The 17,727-nt window shown below is 39.2% G+C and overlaps 1 protein-coding gene across 1 annotated transcript in view; it reads right to left on the bottom strand.

Moving 5' to 3' along the window:
* The window catches only part of LOC121869680 (relaxin receptor 1-like), a 179,606-nt gene that overhangs the window by 58,632 nt on the left and 103,247 nt on the right, over positions 1-17,727 (bottom strand). The window contains exons 5-7 of the mRNA XM_042371229.1: positions 9,730-9,838; positions 8,761-8,832; positions 7,453-7,524 (exon numbers count right to left, since the gene is read on the bottom strand). Coding sequence (XP_042227163.1) covers positions 7,453-7,524; positions 8,761-8,832; positions 9,730-9,838 — 253 coding nt within the window. The remainder of the gene's footprint in view (positions 1-7,452; positions 7,525-8,760; positions 8,833-9,729; positions 9,839-17,727) is intronic.

Raw genomic sequence — 17,727 nt, forward strand, 5'->3', positions numbered from 1 at the left:
CCAGACTTAAGGTAGTTGTCACATGTCGGCCCACACCGCTGTCTATGATTGGCTAATTTGGTGATAACCGAGAACGACCAATGACAATGAGGGTGGTTCACAGCCTGTGTAACAAATAAAATGCTTTTATTAGATGTCCCTAATTTTAATGTATCATATTTTAATGTACCAACTTACTCTTTCGTCATACTCGTGAGAGGTGGAGAGAGTGAGGGAGGTAATTGTTTATGTTTGGGGAGAGGGGAGGGTGTGAGGGGAAGGGGGAGTACAGGACTAACGGTTTGTGGTTAGGCTAGAAAGGCCTACACCATGGGGAGACTCAGGGACTGGTTATGGGGACTACGACATCAATACCTCACAGAGGGGAAATATAGGATAGCTATTGTATATAGGACTCACCTTACTACTGCATAATACCAAGACATTTATAACACATCACCCTTTCTCAATAAGGGAGGGATGAATTAGGACTCCTATTATCGGTTACTGTATTTAATGAATACCTTATATTAGAGTTTAACAGTTACACTTCAAAATAATAAACCTATGTTCCTAGCTAGTTAAACGGGGACCACGTATCTCACAACAAATGGGAACTTAGGATTTACCAAATAGAATACACCCAAATACCTGCCATGTCGCCACCACAAACGTCACACACCTCCTTACACAAAATTCCAACACAGACTACTGTTCAAACCGCGTCAGCCTACAAGAGACGCCACAACTTTCATGACGTCACGCCTCATAGGCTTTCTCATTAGTCGAAAACAGGCCTAAGGCTTTCTCACTATTGGCTCGGAATTGGCGGAAACTCCCGGTGTTATTTAGTTTTGGTTGTTAAAACATTATGTAAGAGCCATATTCTGTTTTATAGGGTATAAGGTGTAAAACTTTCGATGTATTGTATTAGGATTAGTTGGCAACCGAGCCATATTCGTGTGGTGGTGGTGATGGTCACGGGAGAGCAGAGTGAGCCACCGACTGAACAGGACAGCACGGAGAACCAAGAACTCCAGGCCTGTGGTATATATATACACGCCGACGTAAAGTACAAGATAGCCGCCGAGTTGTGCGTGAAGTAATTTTTATTATTATTATTTTTTTTTTTATTAGCCCACCCGGGCAACGGTCACTGACCCACATTGGGGCCTGGGGGGCGAAAATGTAATAATAATAATAATAGGGGACCGGTGGTAGATGCGGTACCGTTCTTGACTCGCAAGCGAGATGTCACGGGTTCGATTCCCGGGCCGGTGGAAGTTGTTTGGACTTACTTCCTAGCCACCATTAGTTCCTGTTCACCTAGCCTTAAAGTAGGTACCTGGTGTAAATCGAAAGTTGCGAATTCGTATTCAGGGAAAGTTGTTGGAGCTTCCAATAACTTCATGACATAAACCACTGACTCTTCAGGCTTCTACGCCCTTGACTCTTTAGGCTTCTACGCCCTTAACTCGTGAGACATAAAGGCAAGCATGAACTTAGCATGCTTCCCTGTTGGGCGCTGTAAACCCTTCTGCGCTTCACCTTACACAAGGATGTAGGGGAGTGCCCAATAAATAATAAAAAATAAATAAATAATAATAATAATAATAATAATAATAATAACAGTAATAATTCATAGTAAATAAAATTATAATATAAAATACAAAATTTAAAATAAAATAAAATAAAAATTATAATAATGATAACAACGAACCATAAAGAAAAAAAATCAATAGTGAGAAACAATATATGTATGTTGTGTTGTCAATAGTAAGAGAAACAATTGAGACCCTGCAATTGTGTGTAAATGAGGCAGAAAGTCAGATCAGCAACCTGGGACTTGGTCACAATTTTCGTGTTGCCATCTGGTAGCAGGGTCTACCATTAGACAACGCATTATGCTTCCAATATCTTCCCAGGCGGTAGTACCGCCCTGTTTGGTACCTGCCTACTACCTACTATCTACTAAAATTGGAGATATTTAGACATGAAAACTTGCTCTGTGAATGTAAATAGTGTAATATTTGTTATTTTTACACGACGAGTTTCCATAAGCCCTTCCTCTCGGTCTGAAAGTCCCATGACAACTGACAGTGGTGTAATTTTTAATGGTGCCTTACACAACCTACCATCACTTCACGTCTTCCTCTCCCGTCAGGTATATACACACTTAACGTTTTTGCTTTGTGTGTTACATCTGGGTTGCAAAGATTACATAAGCTATAGATTTTAGGCATTACATGTGTCTGAAACCTCAAGTGTTGAATTAAAATTTTATTTCATTTTGTGTGTAAGTTTCACAAAATTTAGGGAAAGAAAATACATACAACAGCAATTAATTTGAGATATATTTATGAAACTCAGTAATGAAGACTTTAGATTTATTCTCATATATTCTTATATCTATAGTGATGAGGGATGGTGTTATATGTAGTAATGATGATGGATGGTGACATATGTAGAGATGATGGATGATATTATATGTTGTGATGATGGATGTTGTTATATGTAGCGATGATGGGTGGTGTTATATGGAGTGATGATGGATGGTGTTATATGTAGTGATGATGGATGATGTTGTATGTGGTGATGATGGATGATGTTATATGTAGTGATGATCGATGATGTTATGTGTAGTGATGATTGGTGGTGTTATGTGTAGTGATGATTGGTGGTGTTATGTGTAGTGATGATGGATGAGGTTATTTGTAGTGATGATGGTTGTTGTTATATGTAGTGATGATTAGACAATCTATCTATATAAAACAAAGAAGTCTGTCTGCTTGTGTGTGTGTGTGTCTGCACGAGAATCTCGGAAACTATTTTACCGATCTGTAGTGATGATGGATGGTGTTATATGCAGTGATGATGGATGGTGTTATATGTAGTGATGATGGATGATGTTATATGTAGTGATGATGGGTGGTGTTATATATAGTGATGATTAGACAATAAAATAATAACAGTTTAATGCTAAAAAAATATACTTTGCTGTACCGTTGTAGTGGAACTTACATTCACCATTAATGAACTAATGATGGAAGAAGAAGTTTTGGGGACTGAACAGTGAGACAATGTGGAGCCTCCCGGAGGGTGGCGTCCTACCGTGGCCTAGCAAATGAGCCGCCCGGACCATACTTGGCATGGATAGCAAGTGTCATATGAGGATCTCAAAAAAAACTCCAACCAACCCGGCCCGAACCGTTAAACCACACAGAGGTTGAAAAAGATGTGGAAAAGCTGTAAGGTCTATGCACGAGATTCTCGGAAACTACTTTACCGATCTGTAGTAATGATGGATGGTGTTATATGTAGTGATGATGGATGGTGTTATATGTAGTGATGATGGATGTTGTTATATGTAGTGATGATGGGTGGTGTTATATGTAGTGATGATGGATGGTGTTATATGTAGTGATGATGGATGGCGTTATATGTAGTGATGATGGATGATGTTATATGTAGTGATGATGGATGGTGTCATGATATATCTACTGAGTGCAAAAAAATGGATAATATATCAGTTATCTAGCCATTAGAAATAAAGTGTTTTGACTTTTCACACAGTGTGCTTGGGCCTGTTTCTAAAAAGTTATATTTTCACACAGTCAAGGACGTTCGGGTGTATGGCCATATGTTTGACCACACACTTTACATTTAGCTTTGTTCACATCTTCTTGAGGGATATACTGCTGGGGGCACTTATATCCTAATCTTAGTCTAGAGTTTACAAAAGTTTGTAATCTAGTGATCTTGTTACCTTCTCCTTAAACAGTACATGTTTAACTTGATACATCTCATCGTAATAAGCAATGACTGTTTGCACTTGTCTACTTGCGTCAAATTAATCAATAAGTTCTTTCCTGATTAAAATTTTAGGGGTCCTTTTTGACAGACCCAGATTGTATTCAACAGTGTCTTTGTTATATGCGAGTTTGACAAGGGCATCAACTCTGTCATGTTCTCTCAGACCAATTATAATATGTGAAAGTGAATCCGCACCATCCCCGTCAAGAAGGTACGCATATTTGTGTCTGGCGTCAAAGAAAAGCGCGTGACAACTTAAGTTGAGGGTGTAAGGGCATGTAGTGTGGATAGAGAATCAGTGATGATGAGACGATCAATGAAAGTGTTTTCAAAAAAATTTAATAGCTGTGAGTATGGCAAATAATTCAGTTTGTAGAGTGGATGCCCATTTGTTAATTCTAACTCCTTTCTCATTTGTATTACCGTTAGGTTGAGTCACAACGACAGCACTTCCGGCCCTCCCACAGGCAGTGTGAAGAGATCCATCAGAGTAGATGGTCTGTGTGATGTTATCATCAGTATGTAGGGTGTGTATGTGTTAATGAGCTCTCACTTTGGCAGTGTGTTGGACCGTACCTCAATGTGCTGGCTGACCATATTTGCTGCGATGGGTTCTAGTCTCGTCGTTACCTACTCACCAGGCCTCTGAGAATTACCAATTCCTAAGTTAAGTATAACGTGCATCTTAAGTTTACAAGGCACTTTATTTAACTGTAGTAAGTAATATAATTTCAGCAACATCACGAGTGGGACATGGTGATTGCCGATGATTTAGTCTTCGATTTTATTGGTGGTTTTTATTTCAACACCTTTTCCTTACTTGCACGTTTAGGTCGTTACATTTATCAGTAGTAATTTATCAAGTTTATGTTATGTGTCTTAGATATGTTACCTGTGCTGCCATAAAACAGCAATGCGTTATTTTTTAGGTCAAGATTTTCTCAACGGTTCCTATCTGCTTTTTGCATGCTGAATTCAGAAATGTAACTCATTTCGTTCATTCAGGTCAGGTTTTTATGCCACCTCAATTTAAAGAAAATAAATAATCGAAAATATTATTTTTATTTAAATTAGCATTTTTATTTTTTCAAATAAGACTTGCATTGAAGGAAAATGTACAAACTATATATAAAATGGTACACAAGTACAGTTAATGTGGAAGAAAGTGCTTTCTCAAAGGCTTTATGTTATCTCAATTTCAGAAAAAAATAGACAAATCGTTATGAAATCAGTCTGCCGTGAGCTGTCTTCGTGGGTGCGTGTGTGCGGCAGTACGTCCTGCGTAGCTTCCTTCTTGCCACGACATTACTTTGTTTCACGATGAATCGAAAGTGCAAGAATGACCCAAACAATTTCTGCTATATCTGTGGTAAAGTGCCTATGTCAGACCGGCAGTCTAACATAACACGTTTTGTGAGGAAAAACTATCACGCATACTTTGGAGTGAAACTTGGTGACCAGGACAAAGCCTTTGCCCCTCACATATGCTGCAAAACGTGCGTTGAAAGTCTATGGCGCTGGAGCCACAAGAAGATTGAGTGTCTGCCTTTTGGTGTCCCAATGGTGTGGACGGAGGGAAGAGATCATACTACTGACTTTTATTTCTGTATGACAAACCTACAAGGTGAGTTTGTATGAATTTAGTTTGAGTTTAACTTAATATGTTTAATAAATTCCCAAACATTCTAATATGTTTAACTTTATATGTGATATGTCACCCCCCTCCTGACGGTATGTATTTATCTCTTTCATTTTTGGCATAAATCGGAAAAACAAGCAACACTTAAAGTATCCAGACGTGCCATCTGCCATGAAGCCAGTGCCTCATGGACCAGGAATTCCAATTCCAACACCACCCCAAAACTGCAGAGATTCGCCGTCCGATTCCGATTGAAACTAGGCATAAAGCATATGGACTAGACATATATTATATTGGGTAAGAGTAGCGAAACCCAATTATTGCTTTCTTCTTTTATTGAAAAAAATTATGTTTATATATAATTCCTGAGTGTAAAACAACAGTAACTTCCACTATCTATGAGTGTGAAGGGAGAGGACGGCGGCTATGTAAATAGACCGTTTAATCACGTCCGTTCGATGTAAGATTATGGGTGTGACTCTGAGTAGTGACCCATCGAGGGAGAACGGAATAGGCCATCAACGACGCCTCTCAAATAACGTCTTCCTCTAGTCAAGGATATCAAACTACTGCCCTGTTTGGGTGACCAGAAAGCCGGCTACTTAATGCCTGAACTCAGCATAATATGACGCAGCTTCCCGTGGGCACACCTTATCACGTGCACTGAACATGTCACCTCATAGCTAGTGGAAAGTTACAGGGGATGAATCAGTATATAAGTCAAATGTAATTAACCCATTTATATAATTTTTCTGTTTATGAAACAAGGGACATTACATGATGAAGAAATGGATGATGGTGACATATCTGGTACATATCAACCTACGGCCGAGACAAGTCAACCCAAACTCCTGAGCAAAGCTGAGTTGAACGATTTGACACGAGATTTATGCTTGTCCAAAGAATCTGCTCAGTTGCTAGAGTCACGTCTTCGCGAAAATCGTTTGTTAGCTCCAGAAACGACATTCTCCTGGTACCGCAGCCTTGAAGATGAGTTTCGAGAATATTTCAGTTCGGAAGAAGAAGTTTCGCTGGTTTACTGTAACAACGTCAACGGCCTCATTGCAGCTATGGGTTTAGAGTACGAACGTGTTTCTTCGAGGAGCTCCTGCAGACTTTCCAGGCTCTTGGTGCACGCATGTCCTTAAAGATGCATTTTCTCAGCTCACATTTAGACTACTTTCCGGAAAACTGCGGTGATGTCAGCAAGGAGCAAGGGGAGCGCTTTCACCAGGATATTCGAGTGATGGAAGAGAGGTACCAGGGCCGCTGGGATGTGAACATGCTTGCGGACTACTGCTGGTGCCTCAAGAGACACGTTACAGATGCGGAACACAGACGAAAATCTTTGCGAAAGCAGTTTATTACACATTATTTTTTTCTTTTTAATATTGAAATTCACATTAACTGTACTTTCTTCTTTCTTTTTAATATTGAAATTCACATTAACTGTACTTGTGTACCATTTTATGTATAGTTTGTACATTTTTCGTCAATGTAAGTCTGATTTGAAAAAAATACACATGCTAATTTAAAAATTTTTATTTTCGAATATTTATTTTCTTAAAATTAAGAGAGCATAAAAACCTGACCTGATTGAGTGAAATGAGTTACATTTCTGAAGAATTCAGCATGCAAAAAACACATAAGAACCGCTGAGAAACCCTTGACCTCTGAAAAAAAAACTTTCAAATGCAGTCCAGTGAATCTGTGACTTGTTGAACTTGAGTGAGATGTTATGCTGCACCAAATAATTAATGCTTTTATTATGCTTCCTGATATTTGTCTGTTTTGTTGCTTAGCATCTGTCTTGATTTTATTATTGAGTTTATTTATAAAGTTAAGCTGTACTTCGTTTTTACTGCCAACCATATTAATTGTTTGGGTCATTTTGAAGTTTTAATAATTGTCAATGTTTTTAAGTAAAAGTAATGAAAAAATTTATTGAAGAAAGTTACATGGAAATTTACATGCTGTTAATTTGAAATAAAAGGTAAGAATTGTTTGGGTACTACACTTACATTTCGTGAATCTGGGCCATGGAAGAGAACACGCCGCGTCTGAGACCTGTGACGCCTGCCTGGATCACCACTCTGCAGGGTGATAGAGACAAACGTCAGCTTCCATCATCATCATCATCATCTCTCCAACCACCAATATCATCACCATCACCAACATCATCATTATTATCATCACCATAACATCTACTATCACCATTATTATCTTCTATATCATCATCATCTATATCATCATCATCATCATCTCTATCTTTATAATCACCATTACCATAACCACCACCATCACCATTAATATTACCACCACCACCACTACCACCACTACCTCCATCGCTACTGCCGCTGCCGCTGCCGCCGCCGACGCCACCGCCGCCGACACCACCACCACCACCGCCGCCTCCCTACCACCACCACCACTGCCGCCACCACACCATCACCATAATCAACACCACTACCACCATCATTACCATCCAGACCCACGGCGTGAGACAAATGATAGGTATTACTGAGAACTAAAAGTGGGGTATTCAGTTATAAATCAAACACCTCTTCGTCCCATTGCGGTGGATAACTGGTCCCGAGAGAAACCCACGAAGCTTGACATGACGACTTGGTATTTGATTTATTAATGGGTAGACCATTCTTTTATGTGTCTGAATTATTTATACCTTCTCTCTCACCTCGTGGTCCAGGGATCACAATTGTTCGCGCCTATTTCTTGAAATAGACATATTTGTATATTCATATATACATCACAAACATTTGTCGCGCGAATTATAGTCTTAAGAAATATCTTTCGTAACAAAATCCTCAAATTCAAATAAAATATGTTCTTTGAAGAATTAAGCCCCAGATAACAGGAACACCAACATACGCAGCCCGAAAATGCTAAATCTTAATGAACTTCGCTGAATGCAAACCTTAACTTGGTCAAATTGACTAATATCGGCCCAAAAGTCTCTTGAATTCAGTATTATGACCCGAATAATCGGTGAAAATGGGTCCCATAGGCATGACTACCCGTTAGGGACAGTGTGGATACAACACACTGTATACTAAGCCTTCGGTACACACGGTACTGCATTTCCTCAAGTTGTAAACTTACACTACCAATTTATAACTGGGTGAATGAGTGCCCGGGATCGAACCACCAAGCAGGTGCTGTATCCACTTGATCGTCGCACTCCTTAATAAATGGTAAAGGTTGCTAAAAAGCAGTTCAGAAATTTTATATTTGAAATGATCCATAAATTCGATAAATATGGTTATTTTCTCCACTAAGTTGGCAATACGATGAACAACAACAAGACTCACAGTACTTGCAGCTCCGGTAGCGGCGAGAAGGTGGAGGCGTCTAGTTCTTCCACTAAGTTCCCAGATATGTCGCTGGAAAGATAAATAATACCTTTCTGTGACCAGCAGTTTTAAGAGAAATATTACATAATCATAACCAACAGTTCTGAAAGATATATTATGTTTTATGACCTACAGATTAAATGGACTCTATTGGAGCCGCCAGCTTGGTTAGTAGAAGACGTAATAGTGGTGGAGGAGGAGGAAAAGGAGGAGGAGGATGACCATGAGCAGGAAATGAAGTAGAACGAGGAAAAGGACGAGGAAGAGGAATAGGAAGAAGAAAAAAAGAAGAGGGGAGGAGGTGAATATCTGACAAAATCAGGAATTATCCTCAGTGATCTGTCAAGGACACTCTTTGATGACATTTATGACGTGGGTTATATTTTGAATTTACAGTTTATTGTCAGTGTCATGGTTGTGCCTCCCAAAAGTAATAGAGCCTTTGGTGTTGTATATTAACTTCATTAAAAACGTTAGACAATATACAGTCTACGAGTTTGTTGACGATGATATTTTCAGGTGAATTTTAGCATTTTTATTTAGGTTAAGATTCTATCAATTATAAATATCTAGTCGTAAGACTTGAACAAAGTTGGTTGAGTTAGATCAAAGTGTAGAAATACCGTCCAAATATAACACCAAAATGAACACAAAATATCTACTATTTTGATAAGGTTTATAAATATTTAGCATTATCGTTAAAATCGTCCATCAGTCATAAAATTGCCAAAAGCGAGTTACGACTCACAAACAGAAAGATATTCTTGATCTTATACCAAATATGGATATCCTGGCCTTTATGGCATTTGCTGTACAGGAAGGAAACACACACGCACACACACACACACACACACACACAGGTCGATAAATATGAGTACCCTATTGTGACTGGTGGAAATGAGAGATGATGTTTATATTTTCACGTACAGGTAGCGAGCGGAGTCCGGCAGGGGTGTGGGAATCTGCGTTAAATCCCGTGACTCGCAGAAGAGGCTGAAGTCTGCACATCGGCACACCAGAGGCGGCTCATCTAGCTCTGTGTGGAGGAGAAACATACTGCTGTCAGACCACGGGTAATGTTTCCTCTGAAGGGTCATTCAAACACTCTCTGGACAAGAATTTTTCGGATAGGTTAGGTTAGGTTTGGTTAGGTTAGGTTAGGATTGGTGAAAGAGTGAAAGTGGGTCCCATAGTCATGACTGCCCGTTAGGGACAGCTTAGATACAGCACAGTATATAATAAACCTTGAGTACACAGAGAGACTACAAGATGTTACCTGACATTTATTACACGATTTACCTGTTTTATCATTATGTAACAGGCAAATCCTTTTGTGTAGCAAGTTATTATTCTATATTTCATCACATTAAACACTCCCCACCAACATACGCTTCCTATCCTATTCATAACCATCAAAGTAACACCATGTGAACAGGACTATCGAAAAATAATGCCCAGATTTTAATATATAACCACTAAGCATCTTAGCATTCCTTGACTTGACTTTACTTGACATCTGTAGATAAGGTCTCTACCTTATCTACAGATGTAATGCTGAGTGGGAGGACAGGGATTAGGATTGGAAGTACTTTGGTGGCAATTGGGGGGAGGGGACTGGTTTAGGATTAGGGTAAAAGAGGGAGGAAAATTGAAGGAAAGTAAGAAATTAACAGTATCCGGGCTCAACCAGATATGCTGAGGTTATATTAATTATATTTGAACTTACATCTTGCGTGATTAGGTTCTAGCTCTCAAGCCTTTTACAGTTAGTTAAAAATATGTATATTTTTGTAGTAGCCATTGTTCCAAGGAAGGGGTGACGACCTCTAGCCAGGTTCTTGTGGAGCTGGCTGAGCAACGTATCTTTTGTTTTAATAAGAGTGGAAGGAAGGGGCAAGAAGACAAGTGTTGGAGAGGCCAAGGGTAGTGTCCTTTGGTCACTCTCATCTTTTTAATGAAACATTTTTCTGTTTTAGAGAATTGAAACTTTTTGTTTATAGTAGGGAGGTTTAATTTCTAAGAAGAGGTGTAGGATCCAACTTGCTACTTTTGTTCATAAGGAGGTGGTCCTATCTTTTGGTTTAATTGAAGGATTGAAGCTTAATCTGATCCAAGCGTGTTTTTCTCTTGCTCTTCTTACTGGTTCGTTGTCGAGCCAGTTAGCTACAGTTTCTGAGTCTAACTCTCGTACTTGTTCCCATGTTCTTTTGGCTTGGATGTAGATGTCTACGTTTACTGCGTTGATGTTGGCTCTTCTATGGAGATCTTCGTTTGTTACGCTTTCTTCGTAACTGGTGTTATAGATGAATCTTAGGCTTTTATTTTGTACCGTTTGAAGTTTTTTTATTGTTCTTGCGCTGAATGAGTTGGTTGGTACAGGCGGGTAGCACATACTGATTTTATTAGTGCCGTGTATAGTTTCCTTTTGTTTGGTATGTTCAGGTTTTTTAATCTTCTTATTTTTGAGAGTTTGCTACTTAGTTTGTGGACTTTTTCGTTGATGAATCTCTGGTAACCATTTTTTTTTTTCAGTCCCAGGATGCTGCCTTCGTTGGTGTATGGGTAAATTTCTCCTTCTACTGTTACTGGTTCGATCTTTTTCTTGGCAATTGGTATGAGTTTAAATTTGTTGATGATTGTCCGTATTTCTTTTTGTAGTAATTTATGTTTTTTATTGCTAAGGCCGTATGGCGTGCCATCATTGCTTCTGATTTTCCGGGATATGATATCATTTGTGTGATGTCATCGGCAAAGATAATGTATTCGCTATGTTGCGTTGGTTCAGGTAAGTTGCTCGTATATATGGAGAATAGTGCTGGGGATAGGACGCCTCCCTGGGGCACTCCGCTTTCTAGGTCGAAGGGTGGACCTAACTGGTTGCCAATTTGTAGCTGTGCTGTCCTGTTTTGGAGGTAGTCACATAGGATTCTTTCTATTTTTCCAGGTAGATCTAGTTTTAGTATTTTATGTGCTAGTCCGTTGTGCACACTTTATCAAATATCTTTGCTACATCTCTTAAGACTATGTTTACTTGGTTTCCTTGCTGTTTTTCTTTGGCTGTGATTTCTGTTATTATTGCTATTGCCGTTTGGGTTCCTCTACCTCTTCTAAAGCCGTGTTGTCTTGGGTTGAGTTTGTTGTGGTTAACCAGGAACTTATCTAGTCTGGTATTTACTGTAGTATGCGTTCCAAGAGTTTCCCGGTTATTTCCAGTAAGGATATAGGTCTGTAGTTTATTATCTGTTTTTGATCCTTGCCTTCTTTGGGAATGAAGATCATTTTTGCCCGCTTGAGGGCATCGGGAAAGTAACCAGCGTATAAGGTTGAGTTGTAAATAATTATCAGAGCGTCTATTGGTCTGATGGGCAGGTTTAATAGCATGTTTCGGGTTATGCCGCTCATTCCAGGGGATTTTTCTCTAAATTTGCGTAGGCAGTGTAGTAGTTCGTCGTGATTTATGAATTTATTAAGTCTTAGTCTTTCTGGGTTTCCTGTGTGGTAGGGAGTCAGTCTATTGCTTTGTTCTCTTGCCAGTCTTTAATTAACTCTTCGTGTTCTTCGTCAAAATTTTCATTTTCTTCTTCTGATATTCTGAAGATCTTCTTCCATTATTTTCTGAAGGCCTCTTCTTTTTCATGGTATGTACAGAGATTTTATCCGTTTTGGTCTTTAATGTAGTTTATTGTCTGTTTTTTCGTGCCAAGAAGTTTGTTGATGTTTTGCCAGAAGTTTTTTGAGTCCTATGTTTTTTATTAGATTGTTCCAGTTTTCGTGATTAATTTGTCCGTACTCTTCTTGTAGGCCTTGTTGAGTTTCTCTTATATTACGGAGTAGTTCTCTAGTGGGCCCCGTTTGTTCTATAAATGTCCAAATGTTATTATATTGTACGTGTAGTCTCTTTAATCTGCATTGGGTTTATTACTCAGGAGGGTTCTGTATGTTATTATTAGGGTTGTCTGGTTGATTGCTTATTTTATTGTGTTGTGTAGCTTGTCTGCCTGTTCGTTAATTTCCTCGAGTGTTGCATCTTGTAGATATATTTGTGGGTAGTTTTCAAATTAATCCTTATATTTCATCTAGTCTGTTTTGCTCATCTGGAGCCTTGGTGGCATTTTTGTTTGAATTGGACTGGCGGAAATTGTGAATATTATCGGAATGTGGTCGCTTGAGGTAATGGGCCTTGCTCTATGTGGTAGTTAAAGAATGCTTTGTTGTTGCAGAAGATTTTGCCGGGTTTTGAAATGCCGTTTGGTCCCATCCAGGTGGTGAAGTGCGGGCCTAGGTGAAGTAGTCTGCCAGTGTTGATTATAAGCTCCAATGCTGTGCCTATCTGGTTATTGTTGCTGTTGCTAAAGATGCTGTGTCTTGCATTGAAATCTCCCAGGATGTACACTCGGAAACCATATTCTCTAGCCCACCTGGGTCGGTGCTGGAGGTTAGTACAGCGTCCTTTCTGGACAACACACGCACGAACACACACAGTCATAGTACGGCTGTATAGATGACATTATGTATAAATATTGTATATGGCATTTTATACTCTGCATTATCTTCATTAAAATTAACACGAAAGAAAATTACCATAGGTTGTAGTTACGAAAGTATGAATGGAAATAAACACTCCCAAACCACACAGTGAGTCCACACAACGTTTACAGCGCTTGTGTGTGTGTGCCAGACCACGATGCTTCCACCACACCCCATCATTCGCGTAACTATATGAAAAATCGTGTTTAATTTAACTACATATTTCAAAAACCTTAAATTACATGTGGATCAGTCACTCCTCATTTGACACACTTATAGTTGAATACTTTGACCATCCCACCTGGGCACATGGAGGCCTACGGTAACTCTCACGGGGCAACATACGCACGAACGCACAAGTTATGATATGAATCCTTCCAGGCTTCACTATCATTATCATGTTATGTTCATCGTGCTCTGTATCTTGCTAACTAGTCATGGTGTCAATACATGACAGTGTTATTAGTATAATATTGTAACTTTTTACCTACAGTTATTGTTGTAAATCATGGACAGGAAGGATACATAAATTGTAATATCAAGTGTATGGTTCGCTCAAAGCCACCCCAAGCCACCTAACGCGTCACACAAAGTTGCACTGTGTGTGTGTGTGTGTGTGTTGTTTTCGGGTTCGCCGTGTGCACTTATTAGTATTATATCTGGATTGTTTTCATTGTATATGTTACAAAGCGATGTCTTGCATGTGTGCCAATCACGGACATTGTGTTGAAGGATTTTAAGTGTTTTCAATTGGAGATGGTCCATTATTTCTTTTTCTTTGTGAGTTGTAGTTGAATCCCGATGATTTCCATTTGAGATTAGCTGCCATAATTACAATAAAATGTTTTATGCCGAATTCTATTTTGTCTCTTTTAATCATGTTCCATACCGTTTCTTTGTCATACCGTTCGTCTGTGTATTGCCATATTATTTCGTTTGCCGTTACTAAGTCTTCGATAAATTTTCCAGTGAGTTTTCTGTGTGGTGGGTATGGTATTCTTGTGGTTTGATAAAACCTTAGTCCTATATCTGCTGCTTCTTCAGGCACTGGGAGGGGGGGGGAAGTTGTTGTTGGGAAGTCGATTTCCATTTCATTTTCATTGTTCTTGGCCGCTGATTTCCTTTTCACTCCCGTTCCTTGTGTCAGTCTTGGGTCTCTTGCCCTCTCGGTCAAATCTCCAGGTCGTTCCGCTTTTTCCGGTATGTTATCCTGGTCTGTTGGTGATGTTGTGTCCTTGGGCGTGGTTAATCGTTGACTGAAGTGTTTTGCAAGCTCTGGGGTGCTGGTGGCGTGAAACAAGTTTGCTGAGTTTGGGTTTTCAGGGAAGTTCATTTGTGGCATGTTGTTTATTTCAAGCATCCTATTGAGCTCGTCGACATATGATCCTGGGGCTATGATGTTATGAAGGTGAACATGAAGCATGCTCACTATTACCTTGTAATAATCAGTGTCACTTAATTTGATTACGGTGTCAGTAGTTGGCATTGGGGCATTCCTTCTCGGTGACCCTGAACTGTATATTAACACTCTCCAACTGACGCGACAACAAAAACACGTCACGGATAACGAGTCGCCCTTCATGTTGTTATTATGATTAAAGGTAATTAAGAGCTCCTGGTCCCCTGGTCACAGTCAGGCTCAACGTTGTGGAAAATCTAATTAAGGAACTTTTTTCCTTTGGCCCTATTTGATCTATCTGGCCACCTGGACCTAAACACCTGACCCACAGAGTCCTGTGTTGCTGGGGGCCACCCACAGTGAGGTGTTTACTGTCGGCTTTTTCTGTCTCCCCCACGATCTATTCGTTTCGTAAACCAGATATTGTGTTGTTGGAGAAAATTTTGTATTGCAACTTAAGCCTTCTAACTTCCTGGATATAATCTATATTAACCTACGCTAACTTAACATGACTTACCTGAACGTATGTACATAGCTTAAGTGTAATTAGAGTATTACCTAAAAATTTTACCTTGTGTAACCTAAGTTTATCTAACCTAGATTATCATACCTAAGTTAGTTTAACGTAATTTAAATTAGCCAAATTTAATTTGTTAATAAAATTAATCGAATAGTCTAGCTTATCCTAACCTAGCCAAATATCACATAGTCTAACACTCTAAAGTAATTAACCTAACCTAACTTAACTTAACTAAACCTAACTTAACACTTTAACGTAATTATTCTAACAATTTCACCTAACCTAACCTCGCTTAAGCTAATCTTAACCATAACAGACTCACACCTTCCCTTCTACCACGGCAGAACCAGTTATCCTTGACACAAGGAGGCGGAGGAGGTCTGGCAGCTCATCATCCATCATCATCTCGCCCTCTCCTACTATTGTTAAGTAATAAACCATCCTGTTGATAATAGCCGCACCTGGTCCACGGCCTAAGACCCTACATGACGTGTGATAATTCCGATATATAAGTGGAAGATGATGAATGACCTGATGATTTGAATCAGGTCTCACTTCAGGTGCCCCTTCGTATGGATATCAACATAAAAACTCTTTCTTAAAAGAGTCGATCCCCCAAAAAGTTCGTCTCACAGCTGGAGTTTTAACTGTGTGTTGATTTTTCCCAATTAAGAGTAACTTTTTCTATGGGGTTGCTACCAAGAAGTGATCTCTAATGCCTGGGGTCATGTTTTTTGTGGATTTTTTTTTGCCTAAGACAGATTACCGTGTGAGTAGGAGAGTGTGTGGTCGACGACAGTGCCCCCTTCGGTCACCTTCCCTCACCCATTACGTAATATTTAATCCTAGAATTATACGTGTTTTTTTTAATCCCACACATGGCTCAAGGTTACATAGATAACTTCAAACATGATGAATATGTAGCGATCCTAGATTCCGCTACCGAAGTCAAAGTGTTTAATTATTGCATAATCCGGAGATGATAACATGAAGGCCTGTAATATTTATGAGTTACAAGCGGTTTATTAGATGAAATAATGTTTGTGCCTCACGTTACTGCAAAAGCATATTAAACGTGAGTAGAATTAAATGAATTCCTGTGCACAGCCGTAAACAAGCCGCTGACAGCTTCTGTTTATTAGTTATATCCGGGGCATCTCTAGACCAGCAGTCGCTTTAAACCTTATTCTTACAATAAAAAAAAGGACTATGCAGTAACTCACTAATAAACTTCCGATAATCCGGACCTTGTTAATCGTAACATTATGTTAATTCGAACTTTTCTTATGGCTACAATTATTCCCCATAAAATATAAACACAAAACGGAATGGAAGTTATTTATTGTATTCCCCAATCAACGTTAGAATTGGTATAATAATAACCCTCCAGTTAATTAGAATTTTCATTAATCTGACTTAGTTCGATGTTCTACCTCTTGGTAGCTTTGGTTTATTGAGAATGTACTACTGTATATACCTTTAAAAATATCACTTGTCAAAAATTTGATGTCCTTCTCTGTCACATATTGTACTAACTTATTGAACACCTACACCCCCCTCCCTCTCTTCCTGTCACACTAGATGTAGTCGCTGGTGTTCAAAACTGACTACAGTGTGTCAGCTGATCCCTGTACAAGGTTCTGGAGGTAATGATATATAGACTCAAATATTTTGTTTCAATTGATAACGCAACGAAAAATATAAGAACATAAGAATGGAGGAAACTGCAGCGGGCCTATAGGCCCATACTGGGCAGTGCTGTTTACAACCAACCCCTATTGCTCATATATCCATCCAACCTATGTTTGAAGCTATCCAGCGTATTCGAGTTAATGATGATGTTTGGTAACTTGTTCCACTCATCCACTCATCCACCTATTTCGCGCCCAAATCTAAATTTGTCTAATTTAAAACCATTGCTACGAGTTCACTCCTGGTTGGATAGTTTGAGTGCCATTGTTATATCCCCTTTGATCAGCCTTGACTTCCATTTATACACATCGATCATATCGCCCCTCACTCTACGTCTCTCGGGGGAGTGCAAATTAAGATGTTTTAACCTGTCTCTGTACTCATGGTTCTTAATGCCCGGGATTAGTCTTGTCGTTCTCCTCTGAATTTTTCTAGGGATTCTATATCCATTCTGTAGTACGGTGACCAGAACTGAACTGCGTAATCCAAGTAAGGTCTCACAAGCGCAAGATATAGTTTTAGGATGACCTCGCTAGTCTTGTAACTAATGCTCCTTTCTTTCTAATCTAATCTAATCTAATCTAATATAATCTAAACTTAACCTCCGGGTAGCGTTTGGGTATTCAACCTCTTGAATACGGGGTCCTCTCTGTGCTAATAAAATCGTCTGGCATTAGTCAAAGAAAATATTAAAATGAGAGTCTCTGTAGTGAAGGGATTAATCATCAGGTGAGGTAAACTGGGGACTAATCTTCAGGTGGTCCCCAAATTATATACGAGTTGCGTA

The sequence above is a fragment of the Homarus americanus genome, unplaced genomic scaffold (assembly GCF_018991925.1).
Source record: "Homarus americanus isolate GMGI-L3 unplaced genomic scaffold, GMGI_Hamer_2.0 scaffold32583, whole genome shotgun sequence".
Lineage (NCBI taxonomy): Eukaryota > Metazoa > Arthropoda > Malacostraca > Decapoda > Nephropidae > Homarus > Homarus americanus.